The sequence below is a fragment of the Streptopelia decaocto genome (genome assembly GCF_964273445.1).
Source record: "Streptopelia decaocto genome assembly, chromosome: 5".
Lineage (NCBI taxonomy): Eukaryota > Metazoa > Chordata > Aves > Columbiformes > Columbidae > Streptopelia > Streptopelia decaocto.
Genome location: NC_138659.1, coordinates 7190117 through 7212661, shown reverse-complemented (window position 1 = coordinate 7212661; position 22545 = coordinate 7190117). Strand labels below are relative to the sequence as shown.

General features: G+C 41.2%; 2 protein-coding genes across 4 annotated transcripts in view; both read right to left on the bottom strand.

Moving 5' to 3' along the window:
• Positions 1-577, bottom strand: part of AXDND1 (axonemal dynein light chain domain containing 1) — a 25618-nt gene extending 25041 nt beyond the window's left edge. For all 3 annotated transcript variants that reach the window (XR_014184201.1, XM_082054122.1, XM_082054123.1), the window contains exon 1: positions 518-577. The gene's annotated coding sequence lies outside the window, so the exon portion shown is untranslated. The remainder of the gene's footprint in view (positions 1-517) is intronic.
• Positions 506-22545, bottom strand: SOAT1 (sterol O-acyltransferase 1; the record flags this gene model as incomplete). Its single annotated transcript, XM_082053137.1, has 13 exons — positions 506-663; positions 1453-1588; positions 2081-2179; positions 2665-2762; positions 3695-3824; positions 4242-4287; positions 4988-5069; positions 5593-5671; positions 6735-7017; positions 8730-8837; positions 9422-9570; positions 14441-14499; positions 22428-22545. 13 exons carry the CDS (start codon positions 22543-22545, stop codon positions 506-508), a joined length of 1545 nt encoding a protein of 514 aa, XP_081909263.1.

Sequence of the window (22545 nt, the reverse complement as noted above, 5' to 3'; positions counted from 1 at the left end):
AGGACAGCAAGAAGTTTTATGTAGAACAGAATCTGGTACCAAGAAATTAAGTTGTAAGTCAGAGAAGTAACACCAACAAAACCCCAAACTGACCATTTATAGGCAACCATTCTCATTGCCACCCACTCTAGCCTGGGAGAGGCACAATAGGCTCATTTTTTGTGGGCCTCCTAGAAAAGCTTCTCTTGACCTCATTGGCCAAATGCTGCAGTTCCATTTACACATCCTGAATGGCCTTGTATACTCTCATGTAGTGGCTTGGGTCCTCAGAATGTGGGAAACACACCCTGGGTTTCAAGTAGTGAAACACACTCAGCATAGAAAGAGCACTAATGAAAGCATTTTTCTTAAGCTTTCGTAGATTGTCTATAGTTTCTAGACTAAAAAACTCCTAACGAACTGATGGAGCACACTGCCAGAAAGGCTTGTGCCATTTAACTTCTGCCCTGTCCCCGCAGCAAGAAAGGACAAGTCACTCTCAAGGCCAGTTATCCCAAAGGAAAGGTCAGTCACTCACGTTTTCCATAGGGCAGTGGCAGCGGGCGTACCACTCCTGGCTGTAGAGACAAATGATGACACCTTGGCCCAGGAAAAGGGATGTCCACATGATCACGTTCCAGATGGGCCCTTTTCGACGGTCGTTAAGGATGAAGTTGAAGACCACTGGGAAGAGGTGAAACAAAAAGCACCATTCAGAAACAAACTTGGGATTAAAGAATCAAAGACCAAGTGATTTCACTGAATCTTTCACTTCATCTCTGAAGCAACAAGGCTGCTCCACGATGTCAGTATAGTGGAAGAAAATCTGATTATGCTTGGCGGCAGAGTAAATACTATGAGTTGATTCTGACACTTTCACTAAGTTTTCCAACGAGCTGGCCTAGCTGTATGTCTCTGGGGATCAATATCATTTGTGTCATGCTGGTGACCAAGACATGCTGGCGGAGATGGCCTAGAGTTTATTAGAGCCCTCTAACTCGTTTTAGCTCAAAACCCAAAACTAAATGCGAGACCTTTATCTTCTAAATGGGCTCTTTTCCTCCCTGCAACAGCAAAGTCATACTGGTCTTACACCATGACTTTAAAAGGAAAACCTCCAGCTTGCTGACATGCAGTGATTCAACTAAGGCTTGACAAAGAGGAAGGAGTGCTATTAAAATATATACAGTGTCACATGAACAGCAGTTTCTCTGTTCCTCCCCATTTTTATCTTGCTCATTTAAGTTCCAAGCTTGCAAACCCACTGTGTGTATACATATATCTATTGAGCCGCTTGGCTGCAAAAATCCATTCACAAAGTTTGGACCCACAATTGCAACTCCTGGACAAGAAACAGTTCCGTGTGCCTAAAGGATAACTGGCATCAGAAGAGCAAAGTACGCTTGTTTAAAAAAACCAAACAACAGCCACAAAACCCACAACCCACTCACATATGCTCTCCTGGGAACTTACTTCCAAAGCACATAAACAGGCAAAAGAGAACTGGGTAGAAGAAGCCAAAGCAGATGCTCAGAACATACTCGTGCACAGCAGCTGATACTGTGAAGACAGACAGCATAGCTGCTGCTTTGAACTTCTTACCAAAAAACTGGAAAAGAGAAGAATACCAAGTATTATAAGATATTCTGTTTTCAGTTTGTTTGTTTCAACTTTTTATTTTAAACCTGAGCTAAGAAGTGCCTGCTCCAAACAAGAGGCATACATGAAATGCTAAGTGCTTTACAGAGTATCTCAGATTCTAGGTGTTTTTCTTCAGGCATAATTCTGCTCTCCAGCATAAGTACTCAGGTTGAGCCCACTCATGAAATATCTACCCTAGCTCAGGAAAATAGTGCAACATGAGTTCAGAGCGCTGACTCAATCCTTACACTCCTACACCCCAGACACCCATTTTGCAAACAGTAAGGACTTGGAAATGAGCAACAGATCTCTAAAAAGCACCATAGCTACCCACAACAGCTGAGGCAAGACACTTTTGTGTTTGTCAATGGACAGTAATGCTGAACCTTGACAAATGTACTGTCTTGCTTGGTGGTTAAGCATACAACTAACAAAAGGAACACATCTGCTTGTTACTCACCCAAAGGAAGTCCCTGTAGGCATAGTAATATAGCCAGTCATGTACTACCACGTTCCAGGTTCGGTAGTAGTTTGCATAGGAAGTGGAGTTCCACCAGTCCTGAAAGCATAGTTGAAAAAATACAAACCTAATGAAGCATAAAACATTCTACAGGTCTTTTTTGGGATAACAAGTTGAAAAATATTAATCAGGATAATACCAAGCTAATATATTAAGTTGCACAATGAAATAATGCATTCCATTGCACTCTCAACATTCTACTCTGTCTAACAAAGTTTGGTGTTACTCCAAACTGCAGTGGCTCAGATGAGATAAGAATAAAAAGAGTGCTAAAAGAGCTGTTGGGTAGGTCTGGTGGCTGGTTCTGTTTGTGCGCCTTAAAAACAATTCAGACTGCCAAGTAGAAATCGGATCTGTTCTACAGCACAGCAACAAACTTAAGCCATAAAGAGCACAAACAAGCAAAACTCTGTCGATGCTTTGTTTTGTAAAACAATCTTCAGTTTCCTCCTCTTTTCATTAGAAAAATGAATTTTAGAAGCCTTAGAAAGCTTGCTTTAGAAACTAGAACTGCTGCTTCTTACCTTGTAGAACATCCTATCTGCAAAGCGCAGCATCTCAGCAAACGCATTAAGCCAACAATGAAGGAATGCAAAGAAAACCAGGAAGAGAATCAGCACACCTAGAAACAAGGTAGATTCAGACCAGTTTTGCAGTGTTTTCTCTCAGCAATAATCAAGAACATGGAATGCAGTCAAGACTGTTCTTACAGGCACTGATATAAATGAGCTTTGTACTACTTACACAAAAAGTAAAAGCATTTCAGTTTATCACACCATGGAATGACAGAATCACAGAATGTCAGGGATTGGAAGGGACCTCAAAAGCTCATCCAGTCCAATCCCCCAGCCAGAGCAGGAACACCCAGATGAGGTTACACAGGAAGGTGTCCAGGCGGGTTTGAATGTCTGCAGAGTAGGAGACTCCACAACCTCCCTGGGCAGCCTGGGCCAGTGTCTGTCACCCTCACTGAGAAGAAGTTTCTTCTCAAAGTGGAACCTCTTGTGTTCCAGTTTGAACCCATTACCCCTTGTCCTACCATTGGTTGTCACCGAGAAGAGCCTGGCTCCAACCTCATGACACTCACCCTTTATATATCTGTAAACATTAATGAGGTCACCCCTCAGTCTCTTCTTCTCCAAGCTAAAGAGCCCCAGCTCCCTCAGCCTTTCCTCATATGGGAGATGCTCCACTCCATTATCTTCACTGCCCTGCGCTGGACTCTCTCCAGCAGTTCCCTGTCCTGCTGGAGCTGAGGGGTCCAGAACTGGACACAATATTCCAGATGTGGCTCATGGTCACATCATGCTTACCCCAGAGGGCAACAGCAAGGTTGCTATAGAGCCTAAAACTTGGCTTTGAAGACCATTATATTCAAACCCCAGCTTTTATTTTGTGCTGCTGAGTCCAAAGTTTAATACCATAACACTGAAGTCTGCCCACGAGACCTCCTTTGCAGATCTTTGCCTGTCGTGAATGTATCTCGTACGAAGCACTTTCCTTCCCTACCTCCTCTTCCATAAAGATATAATCACTCATAAATCTGAGTCTTACCTGGCAGAATGGAATTGAAGATGCGGAGGACCAACCCACGAAGATTGAAGGTTTCTTGACCACTGTTGAGAAACTGAGGAATGCAGAGTCTCACAAAGATGTAGTAAGCATAGAAAAGGGAACCAAGCACCTGGAACAAAAACAAGTCTGATTCCATAAGAGAAACACACAATTAACACATCATCACTTGACAGCTCTAGGAACCGTAGCTGTTAGCACAAGTCAAAATAATTTATTTTACATTGCTGCTAATAAACTTCCCAAAGGGTCCAGGCAGAAAGTGACGGCCATCTCTGTACCACATTGATAGCCAGCAGTAAAATCAACTTGTCTTTTTTACTAGAGAAGCTGTTTCTCATAGTTCTAACAACTCAGAAGTTACAAAACAAAGGATTTATGCCAATGCCAAAGTAAATGTAGCTAAAAGGTATTATTTTCTAGTAAGCTCACACCAGGTAAACAGTGACTTAGTGCCAAAGGGATAACTGTTTAGCAATAGTTTTGGTGATCTCTGAAAGCACACTCTTCAGAAAGCTGCACTACTCACCTGTGCAAACTTGGTAGCTACATAGCCCCATCTTATCACAGGATTCCTAGGAAAAAAAAGAACATGATATCATATCTAAATAGGACCTCAAAGCAGCAAAAACCTCTCCTCAATTATTGACTTTACTGAACTGTACTCTGAAAAAAAAAACACCCTGTTTTATGAATTTCAATGTTCTTAATCTCCTGACATTGACATCCAGCAAGAGATGTCTGCCCAAACTGCTGGTTCTTCAGCTTTCATCAGGACAACTATAGCAATTCCATAAATGGCAGTGTCTTGAGAGCAGCAATATACCATTACGTAGGCGGTGATCTGCCCAATAGTCACGTAAAGGACTGCTGACTTGACACTGTCAAAGTGCAACCCAGCAAAGTACAGAAAAGTTTGCACAGTTCCCAGTTTTGAAGGCTTCAGCCTATCTCCTCAAACTCCAGAGGCAGGGCTGCTCATTAGCACCACACAAAACAACACACAACCCTACTGCAGGAACTAGATGTTCAGTAGCAAGTTCTCAATTTGTTCACTTCAAGTGTATTAATACTACTTAAATAAATAATGTAATGTCAAAATACCTTTAGCATTAGAATGAGTTTTCATGACCAAGTCCTGCCCTTGCCAGGTTACTGACTTAACCACATCTATAAGAAAGCTCTAATAAATTGAACATATGGCATCCAGGGATGCTTGGTGTTGGTTTCAGTTTTTAGACTATTTTAATGTTCTGTTGGTGTTGCTCACATTACCTGGGATAGTTGTCTCTGTAGATGAGGGTGGGAGCAAAGAGGAAGTACAGGTATTGAGAAATTCTGGGAATAGGTACTGTACCTGGGAGAGGAGGGGGAGATAAAAAAAAGGACACTTTATAATCTTTCTGCTTACTGACAGTTTAGTTTCCCCAGAACCCTTTCACAACACAGAACCCTTACCACCTCAAAAATCCTCAGTCTGGAACTAAAGGTCTGAGATTTGCACAGACTAAAGCAAACTAGACATATAATACGGAGCTGCCCCTGTCTACAACTGCTGTCATATCAATCAGAGCACTGAACTGGGGGTTGCGCAGGCAACTTCTACATTTTTTCTCCTAAAAGCAGAAATAAGGAGTCTTGTTGAGGCAAGACTTAAGGTGCAGAAGTGACCTGGATCTGAACAACAGTCTAGCTCATTCCTTAATACAGAATTAAAAGGTTCAGGCTGAAATTATGATGCAGGTCTGTCTAGAGCCTCATGACCTGCCCATCCAAAGTCATGTACTCAAATCCTATCTCTCCAACTCAAAACAATAGAGCAAAACCAAGAGCTGGTTATGCACTGCTGCCAAATAAAAACACTATGGCAAGTTACTCACTGGACTTGTCCTTTACAGAAGATAGCACTCTGGGTACATTCTCCCGCACAAATGAATGAGCCTTCATAACAAGACGCACCTGCAATACCAAGAGAGTATCAGTTTAATATTTGTACTTTCTCAACTTTCCAATGAAGAGTGGGATCAAGCATTTTAAGGCAACACCTTCAATATCTTGCTTTCTCTCCAATTTATCCCTTTTACAAGGGAAGAGCTGCTTCCTCTGCCCACAAGCCAGTGTAACTGACATGAATGTACAACACTGCCAGGTGAAACATGCAGTAACAATCATGACTCCAAGTCAAAATGTTTCTCATTTACACTGTTAAGACCACAGCATACACAAGGACTCCAACTCACACCAGTGAGTCACTAACCAGTTAACACTAACTTAAAATTGAAGCAAAAAAACCCCTATCCATTTTAATAGGCCAGTGTGCTTCAAAGTCTTAAAACTGACTCCATGACCTTAGATGCTGCACATATAAGTAGCCATGGAAGGACCAAAAGGAGGGTTTAGTTCAAAGTTAATCTTCAAGCCTGCACTCATCTCTGACTAACCTTGTTTTAATCAGAGATCTGACCAGTCCTCCACACTCTTGCACTCCTCCCCCATTCCCTCAGAAAAGAAAACTCCACTTTCAATAAAGTTCTGACTACAGAACAGAGACAGTTGCTTCTTGAGAACAGAAAGGGAAACAGGGACCACTATGGGTGACTTTTGTTTGGTTTGTTTTCTTGTTGGGTTTTTGTTTGTTTTTTAAGAGGAATGTTACAGCTTCTTTGTGAGCTATGGCACAACAGGCTCTTCAAATCGGTTTTAAGCATTTAGCAGCCACAAGACAACTAGATATAAATGGAATTTCAGCCTTGAAGTATGTTCAGAAAAAAACCCACAGTAAAATCTTAAATACAGGGTAAATAAAAGAAGTGGTTTCTAGGTCAAGAAAAAGTTTACTATCTACTTTTTTTTCATTAGACTTGCTGCATGTTAAGTCTGTCTTCAAGTCAAAGATAAACTCCATTCACAGCCCAGGCTCAATTTAATGAATAAAAGCAACAGTTGACTCCTTACAAAAAAGGACCCTTTCCATTTTGAAAACAAGATTCAATATATCCAAAGATACTGGGTAGGGACCTACCTGTTCCAGTATTACAATAAAACGGGAAGCTGGAGGCAGGGCATATGATACAGCAATGTAGGTTGGTCCAAATCCAAGCCCCGCTGTTTGGAAGAGTGTGAACAACATCACGTAGAAGAAAGAGCGGATTCTGCGGTGGGAGGAACTGCAATAGCCTTGGGCCCACCAGACAAAGAGCTTGTATGGAATGATCACTGTGGCACTGAACATGCACAGCCAAGTACAGAAGACGACTGGGAACTTTCCAAAAACAAAGACCAAGAGATCAAATCCTAGGACCAGCCTAGAAGGCACAAAGAAAGTTACAATATTCAGTGTCCATTGTTTCATTGGAAATACTACCGTTTCACTAAGCAGCTACAAAACACACAGCTTCCAGGTCACAATTCCAGTCTAGACAGAGGTGACTGTAGCAATTTCCAGTTCGGAAACAGAGGGCTGTCTGTGGCAGGTTTAAAAGCAACCACCCGCAAGCACACCAGAAAATAAGAGATGAAGGACTCATGCCATCGATGCTGTCAAGGCACAGCTTACCTTCAAATCCCACAGGGCTTAAGCACATCTTTAAGATCAGCATGAGCTTTAAGAGCATGCTCAAGCTCATCCCTGCTAAGAACAAGCATGTGACTAAACCATCCACTGCTCAGCCAGGGTCCAAAAGAGCTTTTGGGGAACACTCCCAGGACACCATCACTATTACATTAAGAATCAGTTCTTCCCAGGATTTTAACACCTAAAGTGGCTTTTTCCCCACCTCTACAGACACAAGGTAGTTTAAGATCTAGCGCTCAAACGTAATTTAATTCTGCTTTGTGAAATCTGTAGGCATTCCACATGCATTCAGTTTAGAACTCGCCCAAAAAGGCTTAGGACCATTAGACGGTCAGTCCAAATATGTCCAACTGGTACACAACAGGTTCTTTAGTTCATTAATGAAGCTTAAAATGTAAAGACATAAACAAAAGGATGTTCAGCCTTACTGGCAATCAAAGTCACCAGAGCTTACTCCTATGCACAAGCAGCTCTTCTAAACTAGGGTCAGAGAAGAAGGTAGTACAGAGTACACCAACACCATCTATTTACTCTCATGGGGAGGCTCAATTGCAAACTGGATCCAAATTATCAGATCTAGCTGAGGACACAGCAATTATCTTATTTTAATTACTTTTAAAGTAATCAGAGAATCCAGCTCTATTAGTTGAGATTACAGGTAAATACCTACTATTAAGTTAGGATCAGCTACACAATACTCAATAGTGCACAAGCCTGTTCTTACACTTTCACAAGAGGGACAATGATTATAATCAAAATACAGCTCTAGTTTTGTACACCGAAGATTAGATAAGCAGCAAGATAGACTCATAATCCTACTTGTGTACGTGGCATACAGCTTGCCAAAAAGGTACTATTTAAAGCAACAAGCAAGTGTGAGGAAAGCAGTCTTTCATAATCTCATTCACAACTGGTTACCTGCAAAGCACAATCTTAACAGAGGCTGTGCCAATATCCTTGAGACTTTTCCCAACAAAAAGTTCTATTTTTATTTAAGCACAAGTACAGTGTTCCAGAACTGTCATTTTTAAACAGAGGAAGGGCTGCTGAAGTATTTAAAGTTTTTCTAACCACAGTCCTCCTTCAGGCAACACAAGGAGCTGAAAGCTACCATTTTATTATTCAACTAAAATAGCCCACATTCAGTGATGAGCCCTCCCTTTTGCCAGCCTTGCTATGTCAGGCTAGACAGTGCTGGCCATAATTCGCGGAGAATACACCAATCTGCAGGATTTTAATAAAATCCAGCTATCTGATTTGAAATGACCATATCCCCTCAAAAGGAAATCCAGTATATATTTTAAGTATGTCAAGTTGAAAACTCCCGTTCCAACAAGACCCCAAGAAAAGATTTTTGCCTTTTTTGCACCATCCTGTAGTTTCATGTACCGCTGGTACTTTGGAAAAGCATTTCCCAGCCCCGGTCCCTGTCTTTCTTCTTACCTTCCTTCATCAATGAAGTCTACTAAAAGTGTGCTGAGGATGAAGACAATGAGAAGAGCGATGAACATGTGGTAGATCGTCCTGATGTGACTCACTTCAAACAGCTCACTAAGGGAGAGATTAAAATGCTATCAGGCCATTCACACAGCGTATTACATCACACCTCCCGTATGTTCCCTTTCAGAGTGTTTCACAGTAAGGTAAGATGACATCAACACCATCCCAATTAAAGAGACTGAAGTTAATGTACAATTTGGGTGCCAGTCCGTACAGACACTTCCTCAGTTTGTCAGAAAAGGAAAATTAGCCACTATCTCAGTGATACAGAGATAGTGGCTGTAATTAAGGTTTACATTTGGGGAAGCCTGAAAGCTGTAGTAGAGATCGTTTATAAAGAGATGGAAAAGCTTAAACAGATTAGTCCACATGGGTTTGAATGTAAGACCACAGATGGCAGTGGGGAGAGTATCTCAAAGCAAAGGCTATTTAGTTTGCTCAAGGGTATTATCAGTCAATTTAATGGAAAATGTGAGCTTACTCACTCCAAAAGGGATCTCCTGGCAGTAAAGATCTTCCCATGTTCTGGAGGGGCCCTCAAGGTCCTGCAGAGAAGAGAATATTTCAGACAAGAGAGGAAATAAACCTTCCAGGAAACATAACCTTGTTATAGGAACAGCTTAAAACTGACTTACTTGGCTCTGTGCAGTTCCTTCTCTGAGCAAGAAGCTGGGAAGAGGGAGGCTGGAGATGAGGAGTCCAGGAGTGCTGATTTTGCCACCAAACTGTTCACAAACTCTGTGAAGTGACTGTCCACTTCCTTCATGAAAACTGGCTTCAATTGCTGACAGAGAAGAAAAAATTATCTGCTCTGTTTTTAAACTCACCAGATACAGTTATATAAAAATATTCATATTCCTCTTTATCCTGGAGCAAGGCATCAGGAAAACACCCTTGTACCATCTGCCAACAGCTGGAGCCAACTTGGACAAGATCAGGGGCTTATTCTGGCCTGTTTACACACCTCAGGCCAGATGACTTTGAATAACGCTTATCTTCTTTATCAGAACCAACACAGAGTTAGAAAGTAAACATACTGCTTTTTGTATCTATATGTAAAATAACCTGCCGCTCCAGACATATTTTATGGTGCCAAGAAGGTTGAGCTAAACTTTTGAGAAATTGAGAAAACATTTCTCAATTCTAAGCAGAGCTGTGGTAAAGTTGCAAGATTTTTAGCCTATTCATGTTTTTCTTCTCTCATCCTAATAGAGAAAGGCGATTTCTGAAGCATCTGGTTTACCAGAAATCTTGACTTCTATGGGTACATGAAAAATCGTAGGTGAGTGTCCCCCTCTCTGCCACCTTTTTGGAAAAATGCACTGATAGCGTGGAAATAAAAAAGGAGATAATCAGAGGCGGATAAAGCACAGGCCACCCTGGTCAAAGACTGCTTGCTTCACCTGATAAGAGAATTTCTTTTGTAGAAAGGAAAAGATTACTTAACCATCCCAACAATAAATTATCCAAACAAGGGTTAGAATTCATCTTCATAAAGCAGACTGTAAAATCTAAGATGTTTTCATACCCCTTTTGTCTTGCCTGTAGAATGTGTAATTAATTCTCTGTTTTCCTGTCTGCAATATGGATGGATCTGCTATTCAGTCTCATCACATGAACCTTCAAAGACCTCCTTTCCCACACGCCAGGCAGAGTTTTTAAAACCAGATGCATTTAGAGGAAACTTAAATGATAAAATGTTCAAAGTTATTGTATTTCCACAGAAAGTGCTACACTGAGCATTGAATATTTTTTGTTGAGGTGCAAATTCTCTTACTCTTTACATGCACAGATGATCCCAAGTTTGGCACAGTGCTGTGTTATTCTCATGACTAGAAAAAAGCAAGCCAAATTAATTCCCCCAATAAAGCAACATGCATTCACTATATTTCAGTGAGAACTTTGGGAGTCTAAAGCTCCTAAGATCTCTGGAACTTCAGAAGATAGGATTTTTCAAGTTTGCCACCAGATTCAAGGTCCAAGTCTTCCCACATGATAACTACATATTATTTCATCTAATCCTCCTACTAATCAGCTGCATAAGAAACACGTTACCCTGATCACCTCCAGAATTCCCAGCTGCCACCTACTTTCTAATTCTTAAGGCAAAAAAGTAACAAAACCAATAAATCAGTTATCAAGGAGGGAAAGAAAGAGCCTGGAGGTTGTGCACAAAAATGACACTACCTCAAAAGGGCATTTGTGACACTTGAGCTCATTTGTCAGTAGGCATTTCTGTTTCAGTGCCTAAATATTATGTTAGAGAAAGTTGTGGCAGCATTGTTTTTGCTAAAAAGGAAGAGGCACGAGGTCTAAGAAAAAAAAACAGATAACTAAAACAGGGTCTGTCAGCTCTAAGCTGGAGCGCTGATATGTTTGCCTCTTACACAGACCTCTTTCCACAGTTAGGTTTTAAGGAGTCTATTTCCACTGATGGACACTTGTCATCCATGATACATCCTTCTTTTTCTAGGCACACTTGGATTGATTTTATGTTGTAGATCACCAAAAAAACTAAGCTAAAAAACCCTCTCTAGAAGTAAAACTTGTAGGCTAACAAAATATATTAATAGATGACATATTCGTACAAAATTCTAATGTAACAATAGCGAAGTACGCAAGTTTAACTCTCTGGCAGGAAATACAAGATAAATCTGAAGTGAGACCACATAAAACCAGAAGACCCTGAAGTCAAGATTTATCAGAATTCTACACTCCTCCTGTTTCATGGTGGTCAGATGCAGAGATCTCTTGAATCAGAAGCTGCCTTAGGAGAAGGAGCAGATTAATATTTAACTTAATAAAAACATTTTCCCCAGCTGTCAGTATAGAATAAACAAGATTCACCAGTGCTTAATGAAACAGAAGCTCTTAGGAGCTGGTTACTGCTTTTCTGGGAGGCAGAGAAGACAACTGTCTCTGCAAGAGATGTGGATTTGTTCCTTTAAAAACAGGAGGGGAAAAACAAACAAACAGAACCCGCAAAACAAATAAACAAAAATCACTAACAAAACCAACCCAAAACCTTGAGTACTTTGGAACAAGAGCCGTAACAGATGACACCGGTGCTCTCTGGCACAGCCTGCTTCTACAGCATGCGTGCACATAACCCTGCCAAAAAAGTCAAACAGAAATTCCTGCTCCTCTTGCAGTGCTCAGATTTCCATGTCAAACAAAGCACTGTTCATTCCTAACAAAACCCTGTCTTTTTTTTTTTTTTAAACTCTCTCCCCTTTTTTCAGCCGAATCTCCTTTCAGCAAGAGTTCAACAGAAATTATTTCCTTAAACCATCTCTTCCTGTGAGTTAGTGCTCTGCTGAGATTGTCTTCTCTTAATCTAACCCTCCATGGCTGACACCAACATCTGCATATGTTTGGTTGGAAGAGCAGGTCTTGAGTTCTCATTAGATTAAATACAACCAGAGCATATACCCGACAGTACTTGTAACTCTGTACAATGAAACTGCACAACATATCATGCTGTCTCATCACCTCTTACTACTACCATTCAAAGGGCAAGCGACTTGAGCAATTGCCAGAGTAACTGTTTGGTGGTCAACCAGCAAAGTGCATTCCTCTTAGTCACCAAAGAAATTAAATGTAAGAGAATGCACCTCCTACCAGCCTTCAATGTGACAGGGTAGGGACACACAGATCCATCGCTTCCCTGATGGAGAACACGCAACCAAGAGCTCCCTCAAGTGTGCTTGAAGTCTGGAACAAGGAACTGGGCAGATCCACTCAGCTGTCACCATTAAGTTTCCAACAAATCAGATCATTACAAAAGGGGGGCAAGTACAAAAAAAAAAAAAAATGCTATGCCATAAAAAGCAGAAGCTGGACGAGAGGTCAGAGAAAGTTGAGGGAAGTAACCCCTGGCTCACTTACAAAGAAAAAGCTGCAAGAATTTCCCAGCATTTTACTCATTCTAACAGATGTAGTAATATCAGTCACTGAAACATGACAACATCCAGCTCTGACCAAGCGACAGAACACACCATTCACAACTCAGTTTAGAATGAACAAAGGACTAGATTTTCAGACTGGACTACAGATGCCTGAAGGCATCCTATGCATGAATAACACCTACAAAGCCCATTGAAACCAGTGGGAGCTGTCAGGTACCAGCACTTTCCAGAAGTCAAGCACCTGTCTAGACCTCAGACACCCATCACCTGAAGGGTGAACTGCAGTCCAAGCCTTTGTGCACTGGTTCACACAACAAAAGGGCCGGGCACTCCAGAATTCTCAGGAATTTTGCAGTAGATGGAGGTTTTTACCTAGCCTTGTAGCTATCATTGTTTAATTTGCCTTAAGAGAGCTACAAATTTGCAAGCTGTCTAACTCAGTGTTTAAAACTTCAACTACCCCTGCTTTGGGAGAAAATTCAGTAATTAAAGTGCCATTGCTGGTTTTCGTCAATTCTCTTTGTGGATAAGAAATCACCTTGCCTACAAACTAGTGTCTCTCAAAGCTGGTGGCCAGAAAAAAAGAGTAGAAATGAGACATTCCTGAAGAAAGCAAATCCAAGATCAAGTTGTCCTCTACAACCAGTTCATGTTCCCTGGAACCCAGAACTTACAAAGCTACATGTGTTTAACAATCAAAGCTTTCTCTTGCAACCATCTGTTGCCAACACAGTGATTTGCAGTGGTTGTTTTGCCTGCAGAGAAAGGATAAGAGGCTTGCTCTATCATGTCCTCAGTAAGAATCATTCAGAGAAGGCAACATACAAAATAAAATTCAGAGCTGACTACGCCTCTAACGTGCTGAATTTTAGGAGTGCCTGCACAAAAAGCAGCACACCCCTTGCAGAAGACATTTAAATACACTTTAGTTACAGCTGTTATAAATTACACATCACCTACATGGGTAGAAAAAAAAATACTTTTAAACAGGAAAACATTTTAAAGATGCAAGATATTTTTCTCTATCTTATAAAGTCTCCAAACCCTAATATTCACATAAGAGTGGCACAATTAGATTACTTCATCTTTACCATGGAAATCTCTGCAACAAAATGAAGCAAAAGTACAGGACGATTTGCCCTGAGGAACATGCATGCTAAAAAACAATGGTTAACAAGAGTTCATTGTTAGCTAACTTCATTTAATTTGGGCATAAATCACCTTGACATAAGCTAAGACAATGGCAGTTCACAAAAATGCAGATTATGTTAGAAACACCCAGTGCTATTTTCTTTGGGGATATTACTCACTGACAAAAAAGTGGGACCAAGGCTCAGGAAGGTCATCTCCAGAGCCAGGGCAACAGGAGTAGTGGGATACAGGCTACACGCTACCCTTTATTTAATGGATAACAGGACACAGAGCATTTTAAAGAGCCTAGATGATAATCATACTGCCAAACATTAGTGGTGAGGGAACTTCCATATTATTTACAGACCTCAAAGTTTATTCTTATCTTTGGACTTCAACCGATTGGGGTCAAGAAGGACAGAACCACATTTCACAACACTACCTCTCGTGCAAAGTCAGAAGAGAGGAGGAAACAAATAGGGTTGTATAAAAGCAACTGCACCCGAGCTATGACTGAAGAGGGATATTTGTGTTTCAGGACTAGTGATTCTCCAAAAGACATTCAGGGTCAATAATCCCGCTCCTCCCCATAAGCAAGCATTACAGTATATTTACCTCAGCTTCTGCTATTAGCTGCATTTTCCGTGTTATCGCATGGTCGACATCAACCCGGCCTAAGGAAGGAAAGCAAATATTAATATTAAACACTTGCATTTTCAGTGATGTGAGTCACATGTCTGAAAACACAGCACAACATACAGTAGCTCAGTCACTGACTTTTCATCAGTGCTTCTTAATTCTAATAAGGTCCCAGTAAATTCAAAACTAAGCTGGAGGAAATTCATAAGCGACAACCAAGTAGTTTAAACAGCCATTTAGGATTACAGCACCATAAGACAGTCAACAGCTGATAACATGCTGGATTTTAAAAAGCTTTATTTTTCATCAGCAATTCTGTGAATCTCCACAAGGTCCCTAAACATATTCAGCCTTGAAGCAACCATTAGAACAACCTTTAAAAGGTCATATTCAAGCACATTGGTCTTTTATCAGAGCTTTATCTTATGCACAGCAAACTAGACGTAAGATTAGTTTGTCTGGAGGTTTCTACACTGCCAATAGACAAGGCAGGCGAGTCACAACTATCTGTAAAATACAGTAACCAGCTTTTGAAAACAAGTCAGAAAGTTACTCTGTGTTCAAACCTGGCTACCCCTACTCCTTTCATCCCCCAGAAGAAGTGTTAGACATCAGTCTGACCATATTCCTCAGTATGGGCTCATATATAAAGCCTCAAATATCACCCTTCTTTTGCATAAAGCACTGCACACATCTGAGATGCCCCTATTACATCAAGTGGATCAGACACTTCAGGCCAGTTGGGTTTTAAGACATGGTTTGCCTGCAGCAGTTGCACAGAGCTGGCAATCCAGCTGGTGTTTTACTTCTCCAATAGGAACAAACAACACAGAAGATAAAGTTACTTAAAACAGAGAGTCTTGCACATGAAGGAAAAGCAATATTAGAGCAGCAATATCCACCCTCTAAAATACCAGCCAGGGTGAAAAGAGGGCAACAAACCTTGCCTTGTACATGTCCTTTTGCAATTACAGCTACAACAGTACCTTACACACTAACACATGGTTAGTGTTACAACTTTGATGTTCAGTACCTAAGACAACACTACAACTTCCAGAAAAAGTGGATACTGAGCTGATTCTCTACTAACACTTCCAGTGAAGCATGAGCTCACAGATTTGCAGCAGAGGTGTCAGTGCTGCGCTGCTGTGTGACGAGGAGACAGATTCGCAGCAGTATCACAGCTCATCACGCAGCCTCCCGGTCTGGTCCTCCTCATATGTGCGCAGCCCATGCACACAAGATACACAGCGTGTCATTTTAAATAGAAGCAAGTGCTTCTGTGATGCACACATTAGTCTGAAGGTGCTCTTATGATCAGCCACTTCTAAGAAGCTTAGATAGACCTGCTTCAGAGATTATTTCAATTCCAATACTGGAGAAGAGTTAAATGAAAGGTGAAACTCCATCTGCAATGAAACTATACTCAGTTGTCAGCATTATTTCTCTGTCCCCACCCCCATCAAGCAGGAAGACTTTTTTTTTTTGTCTATAAAAATTGCTACACAAGCTGTAGACTTACAAACAGACCAGCAACAACAGGCTATTACTTAGCAGCCATGTAATGTAACAACAAACAAGGAAACTGGTTAACACCATGAATTTTTGGCTGACTGCAAAGATCCATTTTTACAAAAATAGAATTCCTGGTTGCTAAGCATCTCACCTACAAGACAAAGAAAATCCCTCAGCATTTAAGCTCATTATACTGTTACCATTGCCAAACAGCAGCAGTTTGGAAAATAACTCCAGAGAAGAGTACAAGATACCACAAGAGAGTCCCTTGTCCACCTCAGCCTCTGTGCTTTGCTGGTCTCAAATGGATTCCCCCCACCTCTCTTCCAATAAATAATAATAACAGTTAAGCTGTTCCACAAGCAGCAGAACTATATCCCCTTCATATCATCTCAATGGCTCTACTCCTTCACTGTGCCACGCCACAATTGTATTAATAGCCTACTCACCCCATTACTACTAAAGAACCACCTTGTGCTCACCTGCTAGCAAGCAGACCAGACAGAGCTTTTGAGCCCAAAGCACAATCAACCTTTTGCTGTAGAAAGGGAAGAATTTGTGTCTCTTATCAGGCTGACAGTCTTCAAGACTATCAAGTTTGCTTGAAGCCATCCAATATCAAAGAGGACAGGGCACATGAGACTTAAGGGATTTCACTATTTTCTTTGCGAGGCAAACTAAAAATAAATAGCCATTTCTTTGGCCATATATTTCTTGCCAGATCTCACATTTCAAGCCTTAGTTGTTATTATTAACTACCCAGGAGCAGCTCACTTTAGAAATAAAACTCTCTTTTCGACTTGCAAGGCCTTAAAGATGGATATAGTTTTACAGACACCTAATGTACAGCTTTAATGGTTGCATGGGAAACGAGGCCAGTCTCTGACCTGCTGACATTGTAATTGCTAAATTGTATGTGGTGTCCCTCCTATCACTTTATCCACCCACACACCAGTGTGCACGCACAGACTAGATGAGAAACACAGCATCTTTTAAAAGGCTTCAAAATCAAGATCTCCATATCTTCAGTATACACATCTCATAAACCAAAGTACAGCCACCTGTAAGCTTGTAGCTTCTTTTCCAGACCAAAGAATCTCCTGTAGAAGAAAACCCACCAAAACAACTCATTCTGCTGTGTTGCATCATCCCAGAAACTCAATCAGTGTCACAAGGCAGATACCAGAAAACACGCAACTCATCTTCTTGAATCATTCAGCTTCTGTTGTGCAAGCTGCTACTTATGTCCTATGAGGTCATTTGAGAAGGGAATCATATGATTTTTGAGTCTAAAAGTAATGCTGCACTCCTAACAAGTCCAAATCTTCATTTTCCTTTGACACTGAAAAGGAAGACTAGAACCCTCTGTATCACTTTGGCATTGCAACATCCTTACAAAAATGGAATGAAGACAAGCAAGCACATCTTCCCATTTAAAACAAGATGCATTATACCTTCAGAAAACAGGAAATGTATTTAAAGTCATAAGGAAGAAAATCTTATTTGAAGACTAGTATGAAACATCAGCAAATTTCACAGGAGACTGAAGCATGGTTTGCTTTGAAAGAGCTCTACTCATAGGGAGAAGTTTTAACTCCATGCGCCTTGTGTTCCCCTCCCATCAGCAAGGTCATTGGATAAGATCTTTATTGCCTTGGGCTTGTAGAAACAGATCCCTGTAGGATGGGACACCTCCACACAGCCCAAACTCAAAGCAGGCTCAAAAGTCATAAGGAAAAAACAGAGCAATTTAAATGTAAGCTTTCTTTCCATTGGAAACCAGGCTAATAAAAGATCACCTGAAGATTGAGAAAGCTTCTTACTATTGAAAACTTCAACAACTTGTTGCACAGAAGATTCACAAACTAATCTCAAAGGATCTCATTGTCCATTTGTCAACCTACTCTTGTACATGTTACAGGGAGGTGACATTGGAGATGACCAGAGAAGCATCCCACTCATATGACCTCTGACTGTTACAGCTTGGGATCCAACAAAAACAGCTTCTACCTAAGACACCAGGCAGCTACTAAGCAAGCTCTGAAAAATTAACGGTGTTAAGAAGCATTCACTTATTTAACCGCTACAGTCTGCAATTACCACCAAGGGCACAAGTGGGAATAAGTAATCTGATTAAAGCTGTGGCTTGTGTGCAGTGTCACAGTTCCAGCCTGCAATGACTTCAACAGCAGCCCGGCACTCTGAGCCATTGCCACCCCGCTGTTCCTGCATCATAGCCATCACTTCACTATTGAGCAGTTAAAAGCACTCAGAGAAACTACTGCTGTCTAAACCCCAGCACAGCATTCAAGACAAAAATGCCTCTTTGCAGGAAAGCTAGAAAAAAACCACACCAACTTCAGCTTATTGCCACATGTACTTAAAAAAACCCCAATCCTAAACATCACTTCTCAGAACCGCCAAGCACACCACTCACGGTTTAGAAGCATTCTCCCATAATGATGTCAGGATCTGTTTAGCTTCAGGGTCCTTACAAAAAGTCAGATACAAACTGTACCCAATACTGCCCTTCCCTAAAGAGTTAAAAAATATTATCTTTATTATTTCTTGGTCAGACAACTTACCACTCAAGAGGTTAAAACAACATGGGCAGAAGGATTTCCTGTTACTGTTGGATACCTCAATTCAAAGGTTTTGTCTGTAGAAACACTGAACATGTTATCTGAGGGAGAGCAATGTTAAAGCAAACCTAGTGCAAGGCTTAGGTAAAGAGGGGAAGTCTTCCATATTTGCCACAATACAACATATGTTAATAATTTGACGCTAATAAGCCTTACTCTGAGTTATGGTAATTTATTTGGCAACTCAGCAGACAGAAGCAAGTTATGATGAGACTGCTGATGTGCTTAAAGAATGCAGAGCCCATAGGTCTCTGCACTGCAGCTGAGCAAAGAATTAAGTTTAAAAGTCATTTCTGTAGAGACTTGGGACCCAAAGAGTCTCTTCACTAGCCTGAGCACATCCATAAGAAACTGCTCAGCCCTCACCAAACCCACAGGCTCCAAAACATGAGCATGCCTAGAACTACCAAAACCCACCTAGTCTCAGACAAGACAATTCTGTTGGATCCATCTTCCTGAAACACACTCCAGAATCTCAGGCAGCCTAATCCCAAATTCATTAATCTGCAAAAAACACCCTGGTGTTACAATGAAGACTAATTACTGTGAGTCATACAGCAAACCCTAAAGCTTTCCAAATTGCTCCCTGATTTAGAGCTCCCTCCTCCTACACTTATCAGTAGGCACACACCTTCACGCACCTTCATAAACTTTTGCATGGACAATGATCAATAGTAACCTCTTCACTGGAAGATAACAACCTCTTTCTGAGGACAGCATTGCCAAACAGGCTTAGTCACACCAAACAAAGATCCATCACATTGTTTGCAGACCAGTCTCCACAGATACTTCTGATTTGCAGCATCTTCTGATTCCAGAGTAAACAAGGGCAGACTCCACAACCACGAGTTTACTGTTCTGAATGGCCAAATCTCGGCATTTTAGAGGCATTCAGATACACACTGAAGAGCCATGTCCTCTCTAGCCTTTTAAGATCTGCCCATCCCACTTGTTACACCCATGGTCGCAACTGGTACTGCCTGATATCAATATCTCATTAAGCAGAACAAGTTTGTATTTATTTATGTATCTCCAGCTGAAAACATGTAAGACTATTATTAAGGAAGCCGGTCTTTTGACAGGAGTTTATTGCTGCCTAGATCACCTGTTGACTCTACACCAGGATCAAATTAGTAGTTTAATTACAACACTGGAGCCAATTCAAGGAGAAGCGATAATGAGATTGAAGTTCAGCTACTCTGTCAAACTGAAATTACAGGCTGAATGATTACAAGATACAAACACATCAAGGGACAGAAGAATTGTTCTGGCAATCTCAAAGCTACAAACATTTACAACTAACCATAAATTTGGGGTTACCCAAGTACAAACTTTTCAGTGTCAGAACTCAGAAAACAGAGACAGTTTTCAGCAGCAGTGGTGAGGCAAGAAAAAAAAAATAACCTAAACTAAATAAAAAGAAGAGTCAGACCTCATGTAGCTCTAAAGTAAATATATGGATTAAAATTATTCCTCTAGTCAAGCTCAGATCAGCCAATGCATTTGAGTTTTAATAAAGAAAGGATTAACGGCCTAGACATTTCTATAGAAAGTTCACACACTTCTGGAAACAAGTCAATTGGCCCTTGACACATTAACTCTCAAGTTAAAAAGCAGATTGTGTTTGCTAATCAGGGTGGATCAAGGGTGGGAAATCACATTATCGTTTAAGATTTTCTACAGAAATAATTGGTACAAAGACACAACATATTTACTTGAATAGAAGATACTGTCTTGACCTGGCTAGAATCCCTTGACCGCAATCAGCACGCATCTTGTTCAAAACCCTGCACAACACGCGGTGACTGTTAAGATGCTACAGTATAATGATGGTGTTGCCAGACACTTCAGATCATTGGAGTCACGCTGCCTTAGAAACAGCTTTTCAGAAGTGAAAGGCCAGGACAAAAGACAGACAGAAAAAAGTCCATGGCTACTCCTTCCCAGAAATTCTTCCAACTCAGCTGTGCTTTCACAGAAAGCTCCAGCTACTTACGCAAGCATACTGGATTCTGTGAAGAGGTTGCTATCTAGAATACGTGAACCTTGTAAAGCTTCAACCTTTGTGCTGCAGAGATGCTGATCAAACTCCACCGTACAGCAGAATTTCTGATCAGAGGGATGCATATAAAGTGGTCAGGCAGACTCACCTCCTACCTCCCTGTGGCATCCCTGGTGTCCCCATTGCTGTACTGAGCAAAGAATCTGCAAAAACTGGTAACACTGAAGTCCCTGTGACACTTCTGCCAAATTGGCAGCAACGCTGGAAGGGAAGAGGCACCTAATCTTAACTAACCAGGATCCTTCCCAGCTTGCTGTCCTGTTTGTATTGTATTAAAACACACCTCATTGTTCTAAGCCAACCCACCACGGTACACAGACACACATGAAAGCTCAGTAAACTTGGAAGAAATCTACCCCATAATGTTTACTTGCTACACACCCACAGTATCGCACCTGCAGTGACATTATGGCACATCTCAGAGGTAATAAAATCAAAAGCTTTTAAAGGCAGGCACACCCACCTATCAAGTGCTAGTTATCAGAGCTATATTTATTGTTTATTCTCAAGCCTGCAAGAACTCAAAATCCATGCACAGCAGTTAAGGTGTTTCCATAGATAAAAGGTAGAAGTCTGCTTCTAAACCCATCATAACTGTTTTCCAGTAGCCACTAACTCCTTGCAGTTTTCTGAAAATTGAATTAATGGAACAGTCCTATTTGATTCAATTAAAATACTGGTACTACCAAGAGCTTAAAATCCCATTTCTCCAAGCAGTTTGTGAGATGGCTTTCCCTCCACTGTATTTTTTGCAAGAAGAAATCTGACTTGTCCTAAACTTAAACTTGCTCTAATTCCTGTTTCAGTTGAAAGTGACAACATTCAGACACATACCACTAAGAATTATCTCACTGCGTCACTGGCACCAGAGTTTTGAAAGCTGCACTCACATGCCACATTGTGACAAACTAATTGGGCTTTCTGTTTGTTCCATCTCCCAAAGAGAAAGGAAACAAGCTGCGATTTCATCGCTAACCTCCTGATCACCTGGCTGGAATGTGGTACAGCATAACCCAGGAGTCTGAGACAGTCACAGCGTCCATGGGCTAAACAGCTCACACTGTCACGCAACTGTCCCTGCAAACCAAGGGCAGCAGCGACCCTTCCACAGAACCAGCTATAAGCCATATAACTTTTAGGATGACCACAATATAAATGCATAGAAACCCAACTGTTTATTGTTCTAGTTTATGGCAGCCACGGTTGAGACTGGATAAAAGGGACCTGTTCTGGCATTAACGGGAGCAGAGAATCATTCTCTGTGCCATCCTACCTCCAGCCGTCTGTCAGGATGGATACACCAGTTTAACACTTTGTTCAGTCTTGCAGAAGCCACATACTTAAAGCTTGTAAAGTAAGCAAGATGATGTCCCCAAAAAGAGTGTTTACAGGGTTACTCAAAATTGTTGTCAAGATGCATTTGCACCATTTACAGCGTTAAAGCCTCTCCTCCTCATCAACACATTTCTCCTGTGACAATTAATAACTTTCTTTACTCTAGAACTATGCAAGCACTGCAGCACAGAGCCCCTGAAGGAAAGTTGTGCAGGACAACACTCCAAGTAACCTAAACCTGCTGGAGAAGTGCAGCTCGCACACAGAGCTCCACCTTGGGAGCCTTTCTACAAGCAAAAAGAAAAACTGAAACTAAAGAGCAAAGACGCAAGAGCCATGAGCTAGAAAGGACACCTTAGAGGAGACCATGTGCCAGAGATGCAACTAATCCCAAGTGAAAGAATCTCACCATTGCTTGTGTTTTGAAATGACCTCTCGTTCTCAGGTCTCCTCTGCGTTTCTTCATTTTCAGAGGTCTTGCAAGTGGAGCCGGACTGGCGTTTTCTTACACAGTCTTCACCTGCCAT